At 54.2% G+C, this 14,721-nt stretch overlaps 1 protein-coding gene and 1 long non-coding RNA gene across 5 annotated transcripts in view; one reads left to right on the forward strand and one right to left on the reverse strand.

The window, feature by feature from the left end:
* The window catches only part of ATCAY (ATCAY, caytaxin), a 15,519-nt gene extending 12,724 nt beyond the window's left edge, over window positions 1-2,795 (reverse strand). Inside the window, exon 1 of one of the 2 annotated variants that reach the window (XM_027664175.1) lies at window positions 2,648-2,795. In XM_027664175.1, coding sequence (XP_027519976.1) covers window positions 2,648-2,724 — 77 coding nt within the window. In that variant the 5' untranslated portion in view covers window positions 2,725-2,795. The remainder of the gene's footprint in view (window positions 1-2,647) is intronic. The other variant, XM_027664176.1, reaches the window with a different exon arrangement.
* A 6,107-nt stretch (window positions 2,796-8,902) lies between these two features.
* The window catches only part of LOC113957054, a 13,059-nt gene continuing 7,240 nt past the window's right edge, over window positions 8,903-14,721 (forward strand). For 2 of the 3 annotated variants that reach the window (XR_003531057.1, XR_003531055.1), the window contains exons 1-4: window positions 8,903-10,120; window positions 10,943-11,066; window positions 11,833-11,917; window positions 12,633-12,795. This is a non-coding gene — a long non-coding RNA (uncharacterized LOC113957054). The other variant, XR_003531056.1, reaches the window with a different exon arrangement.

The raw sequence follows: 14,721 nt of genomic DNA on the forward strand, positions 1-14,721 counted from the left end.
GTGGGATCGGCGGGATGAGGGATGCAGGGAGCGGGATCGGCGGGATGCGGGATGCAGTGGGATCGGTGGGATGAGGGATGTAGTGGGATCGGCGGGATGCAGTGGGATCGGTGGGATGCAGGGAGCGGGCACGCCGGGATCGGCGGGATGCGGGATGCAGTGGGATCGGCGGGTTCGGCGGGATGCAGTGGGATCGGCGGGATGCGGGATGCAGTGGGATCGGCGGGATGCGGGATGCAATGAGCTGGATGAGGGAGGCAGGGAGCGGGATCGGCGGGATGCGGGATGCAGTGAGCATGCTCCCGATCCCAGCCTACGGCATCAGCCCCGCGCTCCAGCCGAGACACAACGTCTGGAATAAACCTTCCCGGAGCAGCAGGAGGGAGGATCCTTCTTCCCCTCCCCGCTCCCTCAGGGCCTTGACATCCCACCTGCCGCTCAGGAGCTGCTCCTGCTGCGGCTCAGCTTTTCAGGGAGGGAGGGATGGGAATGTCTCTGCTGAATCCCAGATCCTTGTCTAGGATGTGGGTTTTCCTTTTTTTTTTTTTTTCCCCTTTTTTTTTTCCCGTGGCAAGATTGGCTAATCCCAGCCAGGCAAAAATAGCTCTGCAGCAAATCAGCTGCTGGAGAGCTGCTGTCCCACATGCAGCAGCTTCTGCCCTATTATTTCACCGCTTCCAGGGGGGAAGCGGCTGGAAAATGGTAATTTGTTTATTTTCATGCCGACTGGAACCCAGCTGGCCTTCCCTCTTTTGCCAAGGGGCTGTTCAGGCTCTGTCTCACTTGCATCATTCCCGATTTAATCCCTCTGCAGCAGCCTGGGGAGCGTGTCCCCAGCGCTCCGGCCTTGTCCCTGTTCCCTGCCCTGCTGCCCAGATCCCTTTGCCTCTTCCCAGGTTTCATTCCCCAGGCAGGAGCGATGACACCCCTGTGTGGTGCTGAGGGCTCTGCAGGAGAAATACCTCTGGAAGGTTTGGCTGGCTGTGGGAAGTTTGTTTCTGGCACGGGAAGTGCGGGACAGAGCTCGGTTGGGTTGGTGCCGGGCTGGGCAGGAGCTACATCAGCTTTATCCCAGATTCCCTAGGAAGCTTTGGATCAATGTTTTCCTTCCTGTGCCTCACTTTCTACACTTCTCTGAGCAACCTGGGCTAGTGGAAGGTGTCCCTGGCCCACGGCAGGGGGTGGAATGAGATGAGCTTTAAGGTCCCTTCCAATCCAAACCACTCCATGATTCCTATCTAAACCTCCATTTCCTTTCTATACCTCTCTCTCTTTTCTACTCCATTAAAACCCTGTTGGCACAGTACTCCAGGGGAGCCCGAGGCTGGCAAAGATCCACCAGCCCAAAGCTCTGCTCTCAGAGGGAAATCAAATCCATCCTGGAAACCCAAGGGCTTGGCTGAGCCCCCCCTGGGGGCCAGCGGAAGGACAAACCGTGTCCTGTGGGCTGGGAGACAGAGGGGCTTAGAAGAAGGATGCAGCTGGAGCTGGGATGAACAGAGCCAGGCTCATCCAAGTGCTGGGATGAACAGAGCCAGGCTCATCCAAGTGCTGGGAAGAACAGGAGCCCCTTTCTTGGCGGGCAGTGGCCGGACGTGCCCACGGCACACACGGCACAGTGTCTGGGAATACTGGGGCTCTGTGGGGTTTCGATGCAGCTGGAGCAGGGTGGGACAGCCCTGGAAGCCCCTCGGGGCTGCAGGAAGGGTTGGGAAGGGCTCTGTGTGCCCAGAGGGACTTAGAGCTGGATCACAGAACAGTTGGGGTTGGAAAGGTCCTCTGGAGATCGCCCAGTCCAACCGCCCTCCCCAGGCAGGGTCACCGAGGCAGGTGACCTTCCAGGTGGGTTTGGAATGTCTCCAGAGAGGGAGACTCCAATCCCTCCCTGTGCAGACTCCGCTCCCCCTGGGTTTGGGGGACAAGACTGGCAATGGGGGCAGGTGCTCCCTCAGGGAGTTTGGAGCACTCCAAGCTCACAGGGATGTTTTTTGGCACCTCTGCAGTGGCTGTGAGGGTGGAAGGTGCCACTTTGGCACCTCCTGTCACCCACACATCATTTCCCACAAGGTTGGCACCCATTCGGATCCACTGCATCCCAATGACTCCACTTTCCCTGGCAAATTCCTGGCAAAGCAGCATTACTCTGTCTGGGGAGACACTGCCTGAGTCAGAGGCTGGGAAGGAGTCCATCCATCCATCCATCCATCCATCCATCCATCCCTACATCCATCCATCCATCCATCTCTCTCTCTAGCCATCCATCCATCCATCCATCCATCCCTCCCTCTATCCATCCATTCCATCCATCCATCCATCCATCCATCCATCCATCCATCCATCCCCATATCCATCCATCCCTCCTCCCTCCCCATATGCATCCCTACATCCATATTAACCTCCCTGTACTCCACACCCCCTCCTTGCCATACACACAGAGGGTTCCCAAAAGCATCCCAAAAATTTTCCAAGTGCTCAGAGCAGCTCCCAAAACTCCTCTCTCCAGCCAAATCTCCCCCCTGGAGTTCACACTCCTGTCACTCCTAAATCCCAGGGAATGACCCACACTCTCCTCTCCATGCCCTGAGAGTTTCTCTTGGGAAGAAATAAAACTCTCCCTGTTTTTTGGGGTTTCTTGAAGGGAACAAACCTGGGGAAATCCTCGTCCTGCCATTCTTCCTTCACATCCACGTTTTCCATCCGCAGCGTGGCTTCCGTGGTTCCCATCGTGCTCAGGGAAGGGCTGGAGGCAGCAGATCCCTCAGGGAAGGGCTCAGGCTGGAATGGGAAGGCACAGAGGTTGGCATGGAGCATCCTGACCCGGGAGCAGGTAACTCTGGCACCACATTCCCTGGAGAAGCAGCGGGAGAGCTGCTCGTTTGGGAAAAAGGAGCAAAACGTGGGATTTTGTGGCTAAATCACACATTTTGGACCAGAAAGGGGAGGGGAGGTTGGCCCTGGGTCAAAGCAATGGATCCCAGCTCGTGTCCCTGTGGATCAGCACTGCCTGGGTTCACATCCACACCTTTTTTCCTTGTGGCTTCTCTTTCAATCCCAATCTCGATATCAACACCTCTGCAGAGGGAAATAAGATGTGGCTGAGAGGGCAGAGCACTGTGAGCTCCTCCCAGGCTGCTCCCAGCCTGCTTTGGAAGCAAATTCCATGGTGCTGCTCTGGATGGAAGTTACTGGCTCTGGGTCTGCAGGGAAATTTCTGCCACTGCTGCCTGCTCTGTGCTCCATCCCTGTGTGTCCCTGCTCCCAAAGACACCTGGAGGAGGAGGAGGAGGCTGCACAGGGATGCTGAGTGTCCTTCCACACCCCTGAGGGATCCCCATCACTGCCTGCTCCCAGATAGACTAACCCAGACTCCAAAAAACTGGAGCAGCTCGACTGGAGGCAGGGTGGGGGGGTGTTCCCAGTCTGGACCTTCTCCTGCACTGGTAGGAACGAGCTGAGATCCAGGAATCCTGGTTTTCACCCACACTGACCCCCCAGGGGCACGAGGGGCCCTTAAACCACATTTATTTATTCTTTTTTTTGCCTTCACTAGAAGGTTTCTGCTCCCAGACAGCAAAAATCGGATGTTTGTCCCTAATTCCTTGGGCCTGCACCTGCAGCTCCCAAAAAAAAAGTCTGGCTCAGGACTCGGGACCAGTCCCAGCAGGACCAGCAATGGTTGGGGAGAGCAGACACACCATTCCCAGCTGGATCCTGCCCCGAGGGAACAAGGTCAGGCCTGACCTTCTCTAGAACATCCTCAGGTGGAATCAGCTCCTGTGCTGGGCAGGGGCATTATCCCACCCACTGCAGGATGGTTGGGAATGTTCCTCCTGGCTCAGCCTTTGAACTATTCCAGGCACTGGCTGGATAGGAACATATTTCTGCCAGGATAAGGGATGCAGGGTGATTTCCTGGGTGGATGGGGCTGCTCTGTCTCCATCCCCCAGTGCAGGGACACCAGCACCAAGCAGAGGTGGCTCTTCCAGAGAGCCAGAGCTTTTCCTGCTTCCCTTGGAGGCTGGGGATGATCTGGAGGAGAGAAATCCCTGTGAATTTTGCCTTAAAGGAACGAGGCCTGAGTAAATCCAGCATCCCTCTGTATTCCAGGCACTGGAATCAGCAAAAAAAGAGCTGGCTGTCAGCATTGCAGGGCTCTCTCCCTGCCCGGATCTCCCAGAATCCATCCTGGATTCTGCTCCCCCCCAGCCCACACCTGGCTCAGGGGGGTGCCTGTGGCACGGTCCCACCTCTCGCCGTTTTTTATTTCCTTGAAATTCAGACCAAATAGATACTCTGGAGCTCCGGGAGAGATCCCACCTTCCCCCTCCCTCCCTGTCAGCTGCTTTCTGCCAACCCCGGAGGCATCATGGAGGGAGGAAGGGAAGGGAAGGGAAGGGAAGGGAAGGAAAGGCAGCGAAGCCAAGCCCGGGCGGGAGGACCTTCCCGGTGTCCCACCTTCCCGGTGCCCTACTCACCGCTGCCGGTGCTTAGCGAGGAACAAAGCTGATCCCGCCCGTCTCCCGGCCCGGCATTCCTCCCGATGGGAGAGACCGCTCAGGAGGCGCAGCCCCTGGATCCGGATGCAGATGGAATGTGGGGATGCATCCAGGTCGGCTTCTCGCGCGGCATCCGTGGCTTTGTGCTTCGCTCGGCAAAGAGGGATGGATTGAGGGCAGTTATTTGTATTCTTCCATGGCTGCTGCTTCCTCTGCCGCCTCCCTTCCCTCCCCTCCCTTCTCTCCCCTCCCCTCCAAGGTATTTTATTCCGATTTTCCGCCCGCAGCTGGCTAAGCCTCGGCTGCCCTAAGGCAGCTAATTCCCTGCTTTTGTGTGTGTGAGGATGGCGCTGGGGACAGGGAGGGGAGTCTGGAGGAGGAGGGTGGGGACAGGAGCCCGAAGGACCCCCCTGCCAGTGCCAACGCTCCTCCAATGGGCTGCGAGGCACCGAATCTCTGCCCGCATCCTTCCTCCGGATGGATCCGGATGGGGCTGCCAGGGGCTGAGCACACCCTCTCCTTGCAGTGGGAGACAGGGATGCCCGTCATCCTGGTCCTGGAGGAGGGGTGGGAGGGATTTTAATGCGGTGCATCATTCCCTGAGGAAGTAAAAGGGGATGCAGGATTTAATGGCCCAGCTTGCAGGGCTGATTTGTCCCCAGATCTCAGGCACCGGGGCTGGGTTCTGGACAGACAGACAGACAGAAGGTCCTGCTCATCCCAGGAGGGTGAATCCCTGCTCCCTGCTCCCAGGATGTCCATAACTGCATCCCGACCCTGAGCCCTGCTGGTTCCTTTGCAAATCGAAAGGTGACTGAAGACATCGGGATTTTCCTCTGCTCCAGGCCCGACAGGAAGGGGGAGCCAGGTGGGAATCGGGCTCTGCTCCCAGGGAAGAAGGGACAGGACAAGAGGGAACAGCCTCAGGCCGCACCAGGAGAGGTTCAGGTTGGATGTCAGGGAAAGTTTTTGAACTGAAAGGGTCATTTTCAATAATGCACACGAGGAGAACATCCCATGGAGACCAACTGGCAGAGCTGGGGGGGTTCACCTGGAGAAGGGAAGGATCCAGGGACACCTGAGAGCCCCTTCCAGGGCCTAAAAGGGCTCCAAGAAAGCTGGAGAGGAACTTTGGACAAGGAATGGAGGGACAGGACAAGGGGGAATGGCTTCCTACTGCCAGAGAGCAGGGATAGATGGGATATTGGGAAGGAATTCTTCCCTGGGAGAGTGGGGAGGGGCTGGGATGGAATTCCCAGAGAAGCTGTGGCTGCCCCATCCCTGGAATTGTCCAAGGCCAGGTTGGAGCAACCTGGGCTAGTGGAAGGTGTCCCTGCCCATGGCAGGGGGTGGCACTGGATGGGCTTTAAGGTCCCTTCCCACCCAAACCATCCTGGGATTCTCTGTTAGAAGCTGACAGAAGATCCATGGGGACAGGAAATACCGGGAAATCTGTAGCACCTGATGGCTCCAAAGTTAATTGTCAAAGCCTTCAGGGTCACCTCTGCTGAATATTTGCTTTTTACCTTCGTTTTCCCATGAAAAATGTTCTTTTCCCGTTTCCCGGAGCAGCCCAAGCCTGACATGGCAGCACACGTATGGAATGTGAATGCCATCTACTGGCTGCTGTCCCGGGCCTTGGAGCAGGTGTTCCCTGTCCAAACTCCATCCATCTGATCCCGCAGGAATTTCATTGAGCACGCAGTGAGTTGGCCCAGCTCTGCTTGCCAGGGACAGCGGATTTGTTGGGACTCCCTTTTCCTCAGGGATTCCAGGATGTGCACAGCGAGCCCTGCACCCGGCTCCCTTCCCAGCACTGCAATTCCTCTGGGAATTCCATGCTGAGCCCAGCTCCTGCAGAGTCCTGCCCATCTGGAGGAGGCAATATCGAGGATCGGGTCCTTCCTGGTGCTGGGTGTTTTCCCAAGCAGCTTTTTTCCAGTCTCTCTCCCATCTCCACCTGCTCTTTCCCCTGGGATAACAGGTTTCCTGTTCCCTAACTGTGTTTTTCCCACCCTACGAGCCAAACACTCCCGCGAGGGGGAGGATGTGACCCTTTTGGAAAGTCACTGCCTGTCAATGTGAGCATCCTGCTTTTATTTCCCTGGATTTGGTGCTCGGTTTTAGGCGGTGCCCACTGGGACATTCCGCAAGCCCTGCGGGTCGCAGCGACGCAGATCCCCCCAAAAATTCCTTTCCTACCTGTATAAACCCGCCACAGGAATCACTGGCTCGTCCAGCCGTGCCGATGGCTTTGTCATTCCAGCAAATCCAGCTGTTCCCGGCGGCGGATCCAGCCGGGAGAGCGGTGGATCCATCGGCGGCCGCGGGCGATGCGCGGCGCGGGCTCCAGAGGGCCCCGCGCACCAGGAGATGGGACGGAGGGAGATTCCCTGCGGATTTTTCTCCACGGGGAGACCAGAAAGGGTAAATTCACCACCCCTCCAACCTTAAAGACGGGCTGAGATGCTGGTTTTTTCCCCCGGAATGGTTTGGGATGGGAGGGATCTTAAAGCTCATCCAGTGCCAACCCTGCCATGGGCAGGGACACCTCCCACTATCCCAGGTTGCTCCAACCTGGCCTTGGACAATTCCAGGGATGGGGCAGCCACAGCTTCTCTGGGAAATCCATCCCAGTCCCTCCCCACCCTCACAGGGAGGAATTCCTTCCCAATATCCCACCTAACCCTGACCTCAGTTTGAAGCCATTCCCTGTGTCCTGTCCCTCCATCCCTTGTCCCCAGTCCCTCTCCAGCTCTCCTGGAGCCCCTTTAGGCCCTGGAAGGTGCTCTCAGGTCTCCCTGGATCCTTCCCTTCTCCAGGTGAACCCCCCCAGCTCTCCCAGCCTGGTTCCAGCCCTTGGAGCAGCTCCATGTCCTCCTCTGGACTTATTCCAGCAGCTCCACATCCTTATTTTGGGATCCCAGATCCGGAGGCAGCTCTGCAGGTGGGATCTCACCTGAGCTGAGCAGAGGAGCAGAATTCCCCCCTCACCTGCTGTGGGATGAGCCCAGGACACGGATGGATTTCTGGGATGTGAGCCCTTGACCTGGCACTTGGCCTTGTTGATCCTCATGATGTTCCCACCTCCTCCACCTTGTCCAGGTCCAGGGATTGATCATCTCAAAGGATGGAGACTCCACAACCACCCTGCACAATCTGCTCCAGCATTTGGCCACCCTTAAGTAAAAAAAAATAAATAAAATAAAAATTAAATATAAAATTTCTCCTCTGTTTAAAGGGAATTTCTCTATCTCAGCTCCTGCCCTTCCCTTTTATCCACTTCCTGGGCACCACTGGGAAGAGTCTGGCTCTGATCACTGGGAGCTGAAATTAAGATGAAACGTTTGTTTGTAGGGAAAATAAAAGTTATTTCGGTGCCTTTGAAATTATTTACAACTTGAACCAAACAACAACAACAGAAAAGGAGTATTTTGGGGCTGAAAAGCTGCAGGCTTTGTTTGAGATATGCTTGAAATTAAGGTTTATTACACTGTGGTGTTTCCCAATTAAGATCTGCCTGCATTTAATTAGGAAAGGCAGGGGACCACAAGTGCCTTCAAAGATGAATTTGCAAACAGAGACACATTTTATTTTGGGGAGAACAAGATGTTTTCATTGTCGCCACTTAAGGAAAAAAAACCTGGTTTGCTGAGGCAAATGGGAAGGTTTCAGTTTGGGTTGACCTGAAGAGAAAAAAATCCTTCCTCTTCCTGATTTTTTAATTTTATTTCTAAAGGTGTTTATGCAGTCCAGGAAGAAGGAATTCACCTCAAGGAATCCCTGGAAGTGCCCAAGGCCAGGTTGGAGCAACCTGGGATGGTGGAAGGTGTCCCTGCCCGTGGCAGGGGTGGGACTGGATGGACTTTGAGGTCCATCCCAGGGTGGGTTGGGGTAAGTCTTTGAAATGTGGGATTGGGTTGGACTCATTCCTGTTGGAAAACAATAATTGTGGATCTGGATTTCCCTCTGCTGGGGCTCAGGGAGGGCTGGGAGGAGGGTTGGGCAGCTCAGGCTCAAAAAGGGCATGGCCACGGTCACTGCTCCAGTGCCTGGGCAAGCCTTGATGTCCCTGGGGACAGAGACACTCCTGAGTCCTGGATAAACACTGGGAATGTTGGACTGGGCTTTGTGAGACGGGTTTGTGCTGGGGATGGATCCTGGGACACAGAGACCTTGGCTGAGAGCTTGGGATGAGCTTGGGATAAACTCCCTGACAGGCCAAGGGCTCGTGGTTCCCTCCCAGCCACTCACAGAACCACAGAACACCCTGAGCTGGAAGGAACACCCCAAGGATCATCCAGTCCAACCCCAGGACACCCCAATAATCCCACCCTGTCCCTCAGGGGATCATCCAAACCCTCCTGGAGCTCTGGCAGCCTTGGGGCTGTGCCCACTGCCCTGGTCAGTGCCCAACCACCCTCTGGGGAGGAAGAACCTTTCCCTGAGATCCATCCCAAACCTCCCCTGGCACAACTCTGGGTGTTCCCTGACCCCACAGGACTCTGCTCCAGGATAAAGCCCCATGTCCAGCAGTGCCCTGGGGCAGCTCAGTGCTCCTGGAGCTGTGTGGAGGAGGAGGAGGAGGAGGAGAAGGAGGAGGAGGAGGAGGAGGAGAGCCACGGCCACCTCCCATGGAGGAACCACCTCCAACCTCCTGGAGGAACCATTCCCCAACCCCTGGTACCAGGGGAAGAAGTTTTGGGATCACAAATTGACCCCAAAGAGAGAGACAAAGCAGCGGGTGGGGATTATTTCACCCCCCACACTTCAGGTTTGAAGCCTTTAAATCAACCCTTGGAAAAGCAGCTGGGACAGATTATGGGCCCTGACCTGGGGCTGGTGTTTATACCAAAAGAAAGGAGCCGTGATAAAAGAGGGCAGGGGAGCCCCGACCTGCTCCAGGGCTTGTTTACATCTCCTCAAGAGCAAAACTTCCCCCCCTTGGTGGGCGGCAGCAAATCCTCCCTCCCCCATCGCCTGTTTGACTTCCCCGGGTGTGAAAAACACGGGGAGAGACATCAACAGAGCCGGGCAAGGAGCTTTTGTGGGGCGTTTGTGCTGACCTGGGGGCTCGGGGAGTGCATTGTTTGGTGTTGTTTGGTGTTGAGGTCGCCAGGGTGAAAATCATCCCGGTGCTTGGCTGCATCCACACCCTCCTGCCTGGCTGGGACTGGCTTTGCAGGAGGCAGAATTTGGAAGTTCCTGGCTGTGTTTTTCCATTTCCCTGGGATGTGTTCAGCTCCTGGGGTCTCTGTTCCGTTCCCAAGTCCTGGTTGGAGAAGGAGGCAGCAACTGATGGTTGGGGCAGCTGCTCAGGGGGTGTGAGGGGTGGAGGATGTGATGCCACCTGAGCTCGGATCCGCTGCTGATCCATGTCCCCAAGTGCCACATCCACACATTTATTGGACACTTCCAGGGTTGTCACTTCCCCACTGCCAGGGCTGGACAACCCCTTCAGTGAAGAAATGCTCCTGATATCCAATCCAACCAAGAAATTCTCCCTAATAACCCATCTACTCCAATAATCCAAACTTTCCACACGAAACCCCCCGGTGCAAAGTGGATCCTTTCCCTTCAGGAGATGCTTCAGCTCCCGGATTAAGGCAGAGCCTGGGCAGAAGGTGGGTTTGCTCTGGTGTTTTATTATCTAGTCATAAACATTTACTCCTGCTGCTATTCCCAAGGCAGAGCCTCAGCTGGGTGGTGACAGCAGTGTGATAAATCCTGCTTCCAGTTCATGCCCTGCTCCGGGAAGGACATTCCTTGCTTTGGGATTCCCAGGCTGTTGACAGGTCCAGGCTGAACCCCCCTGTGACCTTGACATTGATGTGTGAAGGGTTAATGAGGGCTCTGCTCTGCCTCCCTGCTCCCATCTGCTGATTAATTCCAGCCAGGTGTCCACGGGCCCAGGTCTTAAAACAACAACAGCTCGAGTGTCTGGGAACACTTAGTCAGGCTTCACTCTGCAATTCCAAGTATGGATAAATATTTGCACCTCCGTGGCTCGAAGACACCTTGGAGATACGGAGGCAGTTGCCTGAGGAGTTTTTTACAAGGGGAAAAACACGGATTTCCTGGGGAGCAGAGGAGGTTCAGCAGCAGGGAGGACTCGTGGGCTCCTCTTGAAGCTCTTCCTGGGTGGTCCTGGGGGAGGTCGGGGGGGTTTTGGGGGCTGCAGAGGGGGGGGTGTCATCCCACAGCACCTCTCAGGGGATCCAAAGGTGCTCCCACTGATGTTTGGCTCCGCAGTTTGTGGGTCTTGGTTGGTTTGCAGGAGAAAATGAGGAGGAGAAACGCAGAACCCGGAGATTCCAGATCCAAAGCCCCTTTTTTATGGGATACCCTGAGTGTGGCCCAGCCATCCCAGAAAATCTGTTTGATTCTGTGAGTTCCTATTTGTAATTTAATCGTTATGTTTCCTCTTTCCCTATAATCAACCAAAGGTTTCCAGCTCTGACTTTCACCCCTGGGACTGAATTTCAACAGCAAAGATGACAGAAAAAGCAGTGTCTGCCCAGGGAAATCCGATTTTTCCATGCCTCCTTCCTACCTGGAGACTCCAAGGAGGTCAGTGACCTGCTCTTCTTCATGTTTTTAGCATAAAATCAGGTTGGAAAAGACCTTTAAAATCATCAAGTCCAGCTGTTAAGGTTGGAAAAGATCCCCGAGACCATCAAGCCCAACCATCCAATGGTTTTGCTGATGCTCCTCTGAGCATTTTTTAAATTTTTTTAGTCTTTTTTTTTTTCTGGGTTTGGGTCTGAAAATGATATGGAGACTTGTGGATCTGAGTCACATCTCACTCCAGGAGGATGCTGGAGCACAACAAACCAAAACCCACCCCAGAGGTTGTGATTGACTCGATTCAGAGATATCTGGGCTGTAAAATCCTGATTGTTTGGCTAAATAAAGAGCCTCACAAGAGAGCTCTTCCCTCCAGAGTGTGATGGAGTTGCTCTGCCCCTCTGGGGAGTCTGTGGTGTATTAAAACTCCCTTAATAACTTCACAGGCATTTCCACAGTCAAGTGATCATCGTAATGCTCATAAAGCACAATCCAGGGCAAAGTATTTATGAATTATTTGACTTCAAGTTGGGAGGGGGAGAAGAATAAAAGAATAAAAAAAAAAAAAAAGAAGAAGAAGAAAAGACCTGGGCTGAATTAATGGCTCTGGGAGAACCATAAATTGAGAGGAATCATATTGCAGAGGGTTATTTTGTGTGTGCAATAAAAAGGAACGTTTATGGCTTCGCGGTGCCTAAATTTGGGTTGGATGTTTTTTTTGAAGCAGAGAGCTTTGAAATAACTTATAACTTTTCTCCTCTCATTTCAGAGTTGCCTCAAAGAGAAACACCAGACACTTTGGATTGAGGCATGAGGGGAAGGTGGGAGCACAGGGAATTCGTGGCCAGGAGCAGGTGAGGAGGGAGAGCGGGTGCCAAGGGAGGTGCTCAGACACTGGTGTTTGGCAATAAATAGAGGTGATCCCAAATCCCTGCTGTCCAGAGGTGTTCCTGGGTGCTGTTCACCCTCTGCAGGAAGTCTGGGAGGTTTGTCTTCCCTCCTTTCCCAACCTGAGGTGATGTTTTTTCCAGGGAGAGGAAGGGGAGGGAGCCGGGGATCCGTGGGGCAGGCACCCAGCAGGGTTCATTCCAGGCCTCTGGAGCAGGAAGAAGGTGGATCCTGCCCTTCAGCAAACTGGGAGAGAACATCCAGCACATCCCTGGGAGGTGTTCACAAGTGACAGGGAATCATTTCCACCTCTGAGGGAGAGGATGTGGCCCACGGGCAGCCCTCGGTGCCAGATGTCAGACCTGCTCCAGTGCATCCACTGCTGCCCCTCCCCGGAGTCCCTGGAGCTGGGAGGGACTGGAGCTGCCAGGAAAGACATCTGATTCAAGCAGCAGGAATGCAGACACCATCCCTCCTTACTTTTTGGGGGGGTTTTGTTGCTCCTTTGCTACATACCAAGACCAGGCAGAGCGACCCGAAGCAACTCGTAAATCCTCGTCCCTGCCAGGACCCGGAGGGTTTTCCTCCCCCTGTCAAACCAAGCAATCAAATCCCCCTCCAACATGCTTTTAATTGGGTAATGAAGGCTCTAATGTTCCCCTCTGGGACATCTGCTTGCAGGGAGATGCTGGCTCCCATTCCCAGCCTGGAATCACTCCTGGCTCCGACTCTGTGGCACCCACCTGGGAGCGATCAGGGAGCTGCCACAGGCTCTGGATGTGCTCTCTCCATGGCACTGTTGGGTGCTGGGGGTGTTCCCCCCCTCCCTGCTGAACTGTCACAGGTAAGGAGTGAATCCTGGCTGAGTGGTGTTGAGCTGGTGCTAAAAGCCAGTGGGAATTCCCATGAAACGGCTGGAATAAATCGCCCGGGCGTGGAGGCACATTTGGCTCCTTGCTCGGAAGTTCTGAGGTGCCTGGGCTACAAATTTGGCACAAAAAGTGGGTATTTCCTTCACAGGGAATCACAGAACCTTAAAGGTTGGAAAAGACCTCCAAGATCATCAAGCCCAAACACCCTCCCCTTGCCCAAATTATTTCGTGAAGCGCCACATCCGCCCGTTTTTGGAACAATTCCAGGCTTGGTGACTCCACCACTTGTCCTGTCCTGGCTCTCCCAGCCCATCCAGCCCTTTCCCCTCTCTTCTCTCTGCTCCCACAGAAGCCCCTGAGCTGGGACAGAGCCAGAATCCCACCAGAACATTCCCACTGTGTGTGGAGAGAGGGGGAGATGCTCCTGTCCTGTGCAGGGCCGGGAGTTGGACTCGAGGATCCTTGTGGATCCTTTCCAGCTCGGGATATTCAGTAATGATGCTGCTCCTGCTCTTGTCCTGGTCTCCAGCAATATTTCCAGGAGTCTTGCATCCCTTGGGTTCCATCCCAGCCAGGCTGATGATCATTAATTGTGTGGGATTTAGCTGTTCCTGACATCCTCAGAAATGTCTAATCCTGTTTTGGAGCTACCTACATTCCTGACCTCTCTACATCCTCCTTTCCTTGGGGATTTTCCCCTTCGGGGTTAAAAATTCATTTTAATGCCCCAAACCCCTCCTGCTGGGGGGAAGGTGCTGCAGTGGGAGCCCAAGGGGTTTTAGGGCAGGTGAACTTTGGGGTTTTTTGAGTCTTGGAGGGGTGTGAATCTGCACTGAGTGTCTGTGAGGGAGAAGGAAGCAACCCTAACCTTAACAAAGTTAATATCTGGGAGAAAAGATCTTTGTTTATTCCCATTTGAAATATTCAAGTGCTGATTTCCCCCCTTCCCCCCCTGCTGTGGGTGGTTTGTGTGCAGGACTCTTCATGGAAAGGGTTATAAAGCCCTGGAACAGGTTGCCCAGGGCAGTGGTGGAATCCTCATCCCTGGGAATGTCCAAAAAATGTGTGGATGTGGCACTTGAGGACGTGGGTTAATGGTGACCATGATGGTGGTACTGGGTTTGCTGGTTGGACTCAAAAGATTTTAAAGCTCTTTTCCAGCTTTAATTATTCTGGGATTTTAACTCCTCCTTGGGATCTGCTTCCATGAATCCTTTCACTGACCGTGTGAAGTTGGGATAACACAAAGCCAGACCCCCATGGGGGCTCCTCCACAACTTCATTAACAAGAGGAACCCAAAATTAACACGGGGCAAGTTGATTTTTCATGGCTCTGCTGGCTGAAGCTCAGCTTGGAGGACTTTTTAACCTTAAACCAGACGTCTGCAGGTCTGGCTCAAGTTACGGCTCCACGGGCCGTCATCAGAGCTTAAAAGGAGCAGGTAATTGTAACATTTTTGAACAATTGCCCAGATGAAAGTTTTTTGAAGAAGAAACCTCTGTGAGTGTTTGTGGACACTGAGAGGAAACCAGGAATGCTTTGATTGATGAGTGGGGGCCGGGGATGCCCGGGAAGGAGCAGGTCCTTGGCCGACCTACACAGAGCGAGGGAGGCTGGAAAGACCTGCTGACGTGCTTTGTGGTGGGAGAACTGTGATCCTGATCCCTCTCTGATCATCAAACAGGGCCCAAATTCCTTCCTGATGACACGTGAGGCAACATGTTACCAGAGGAGCCAGCTGATGGACTCAGGGGGAGAGGGATGTTGTTTTTTGGGGGAGGAATTGGGTGCCTCCTGGAGGACTCTGCAACCCCCAGAGCTCATGATGGTGTTTTATTCTCACTGGAGATGTGGCCACTGAAACACAGAATTATGGAATGATTTGGGTTGGAGGGAC

This window comes from Corapipo altera, unplaced genomic scaffold, assembly GCF_003945725.1.
Source record: "Corapipo altera isolate COAL_440 unplaced genomic scaffold, ASM394572v1 96, whole genome shotgun sequence".
Lineage (NCBI taxonomy): Eukaryota > Metazoa > Chordata > Aves > Passeriformes > Pipridae > Corapipo > Corapipo altera.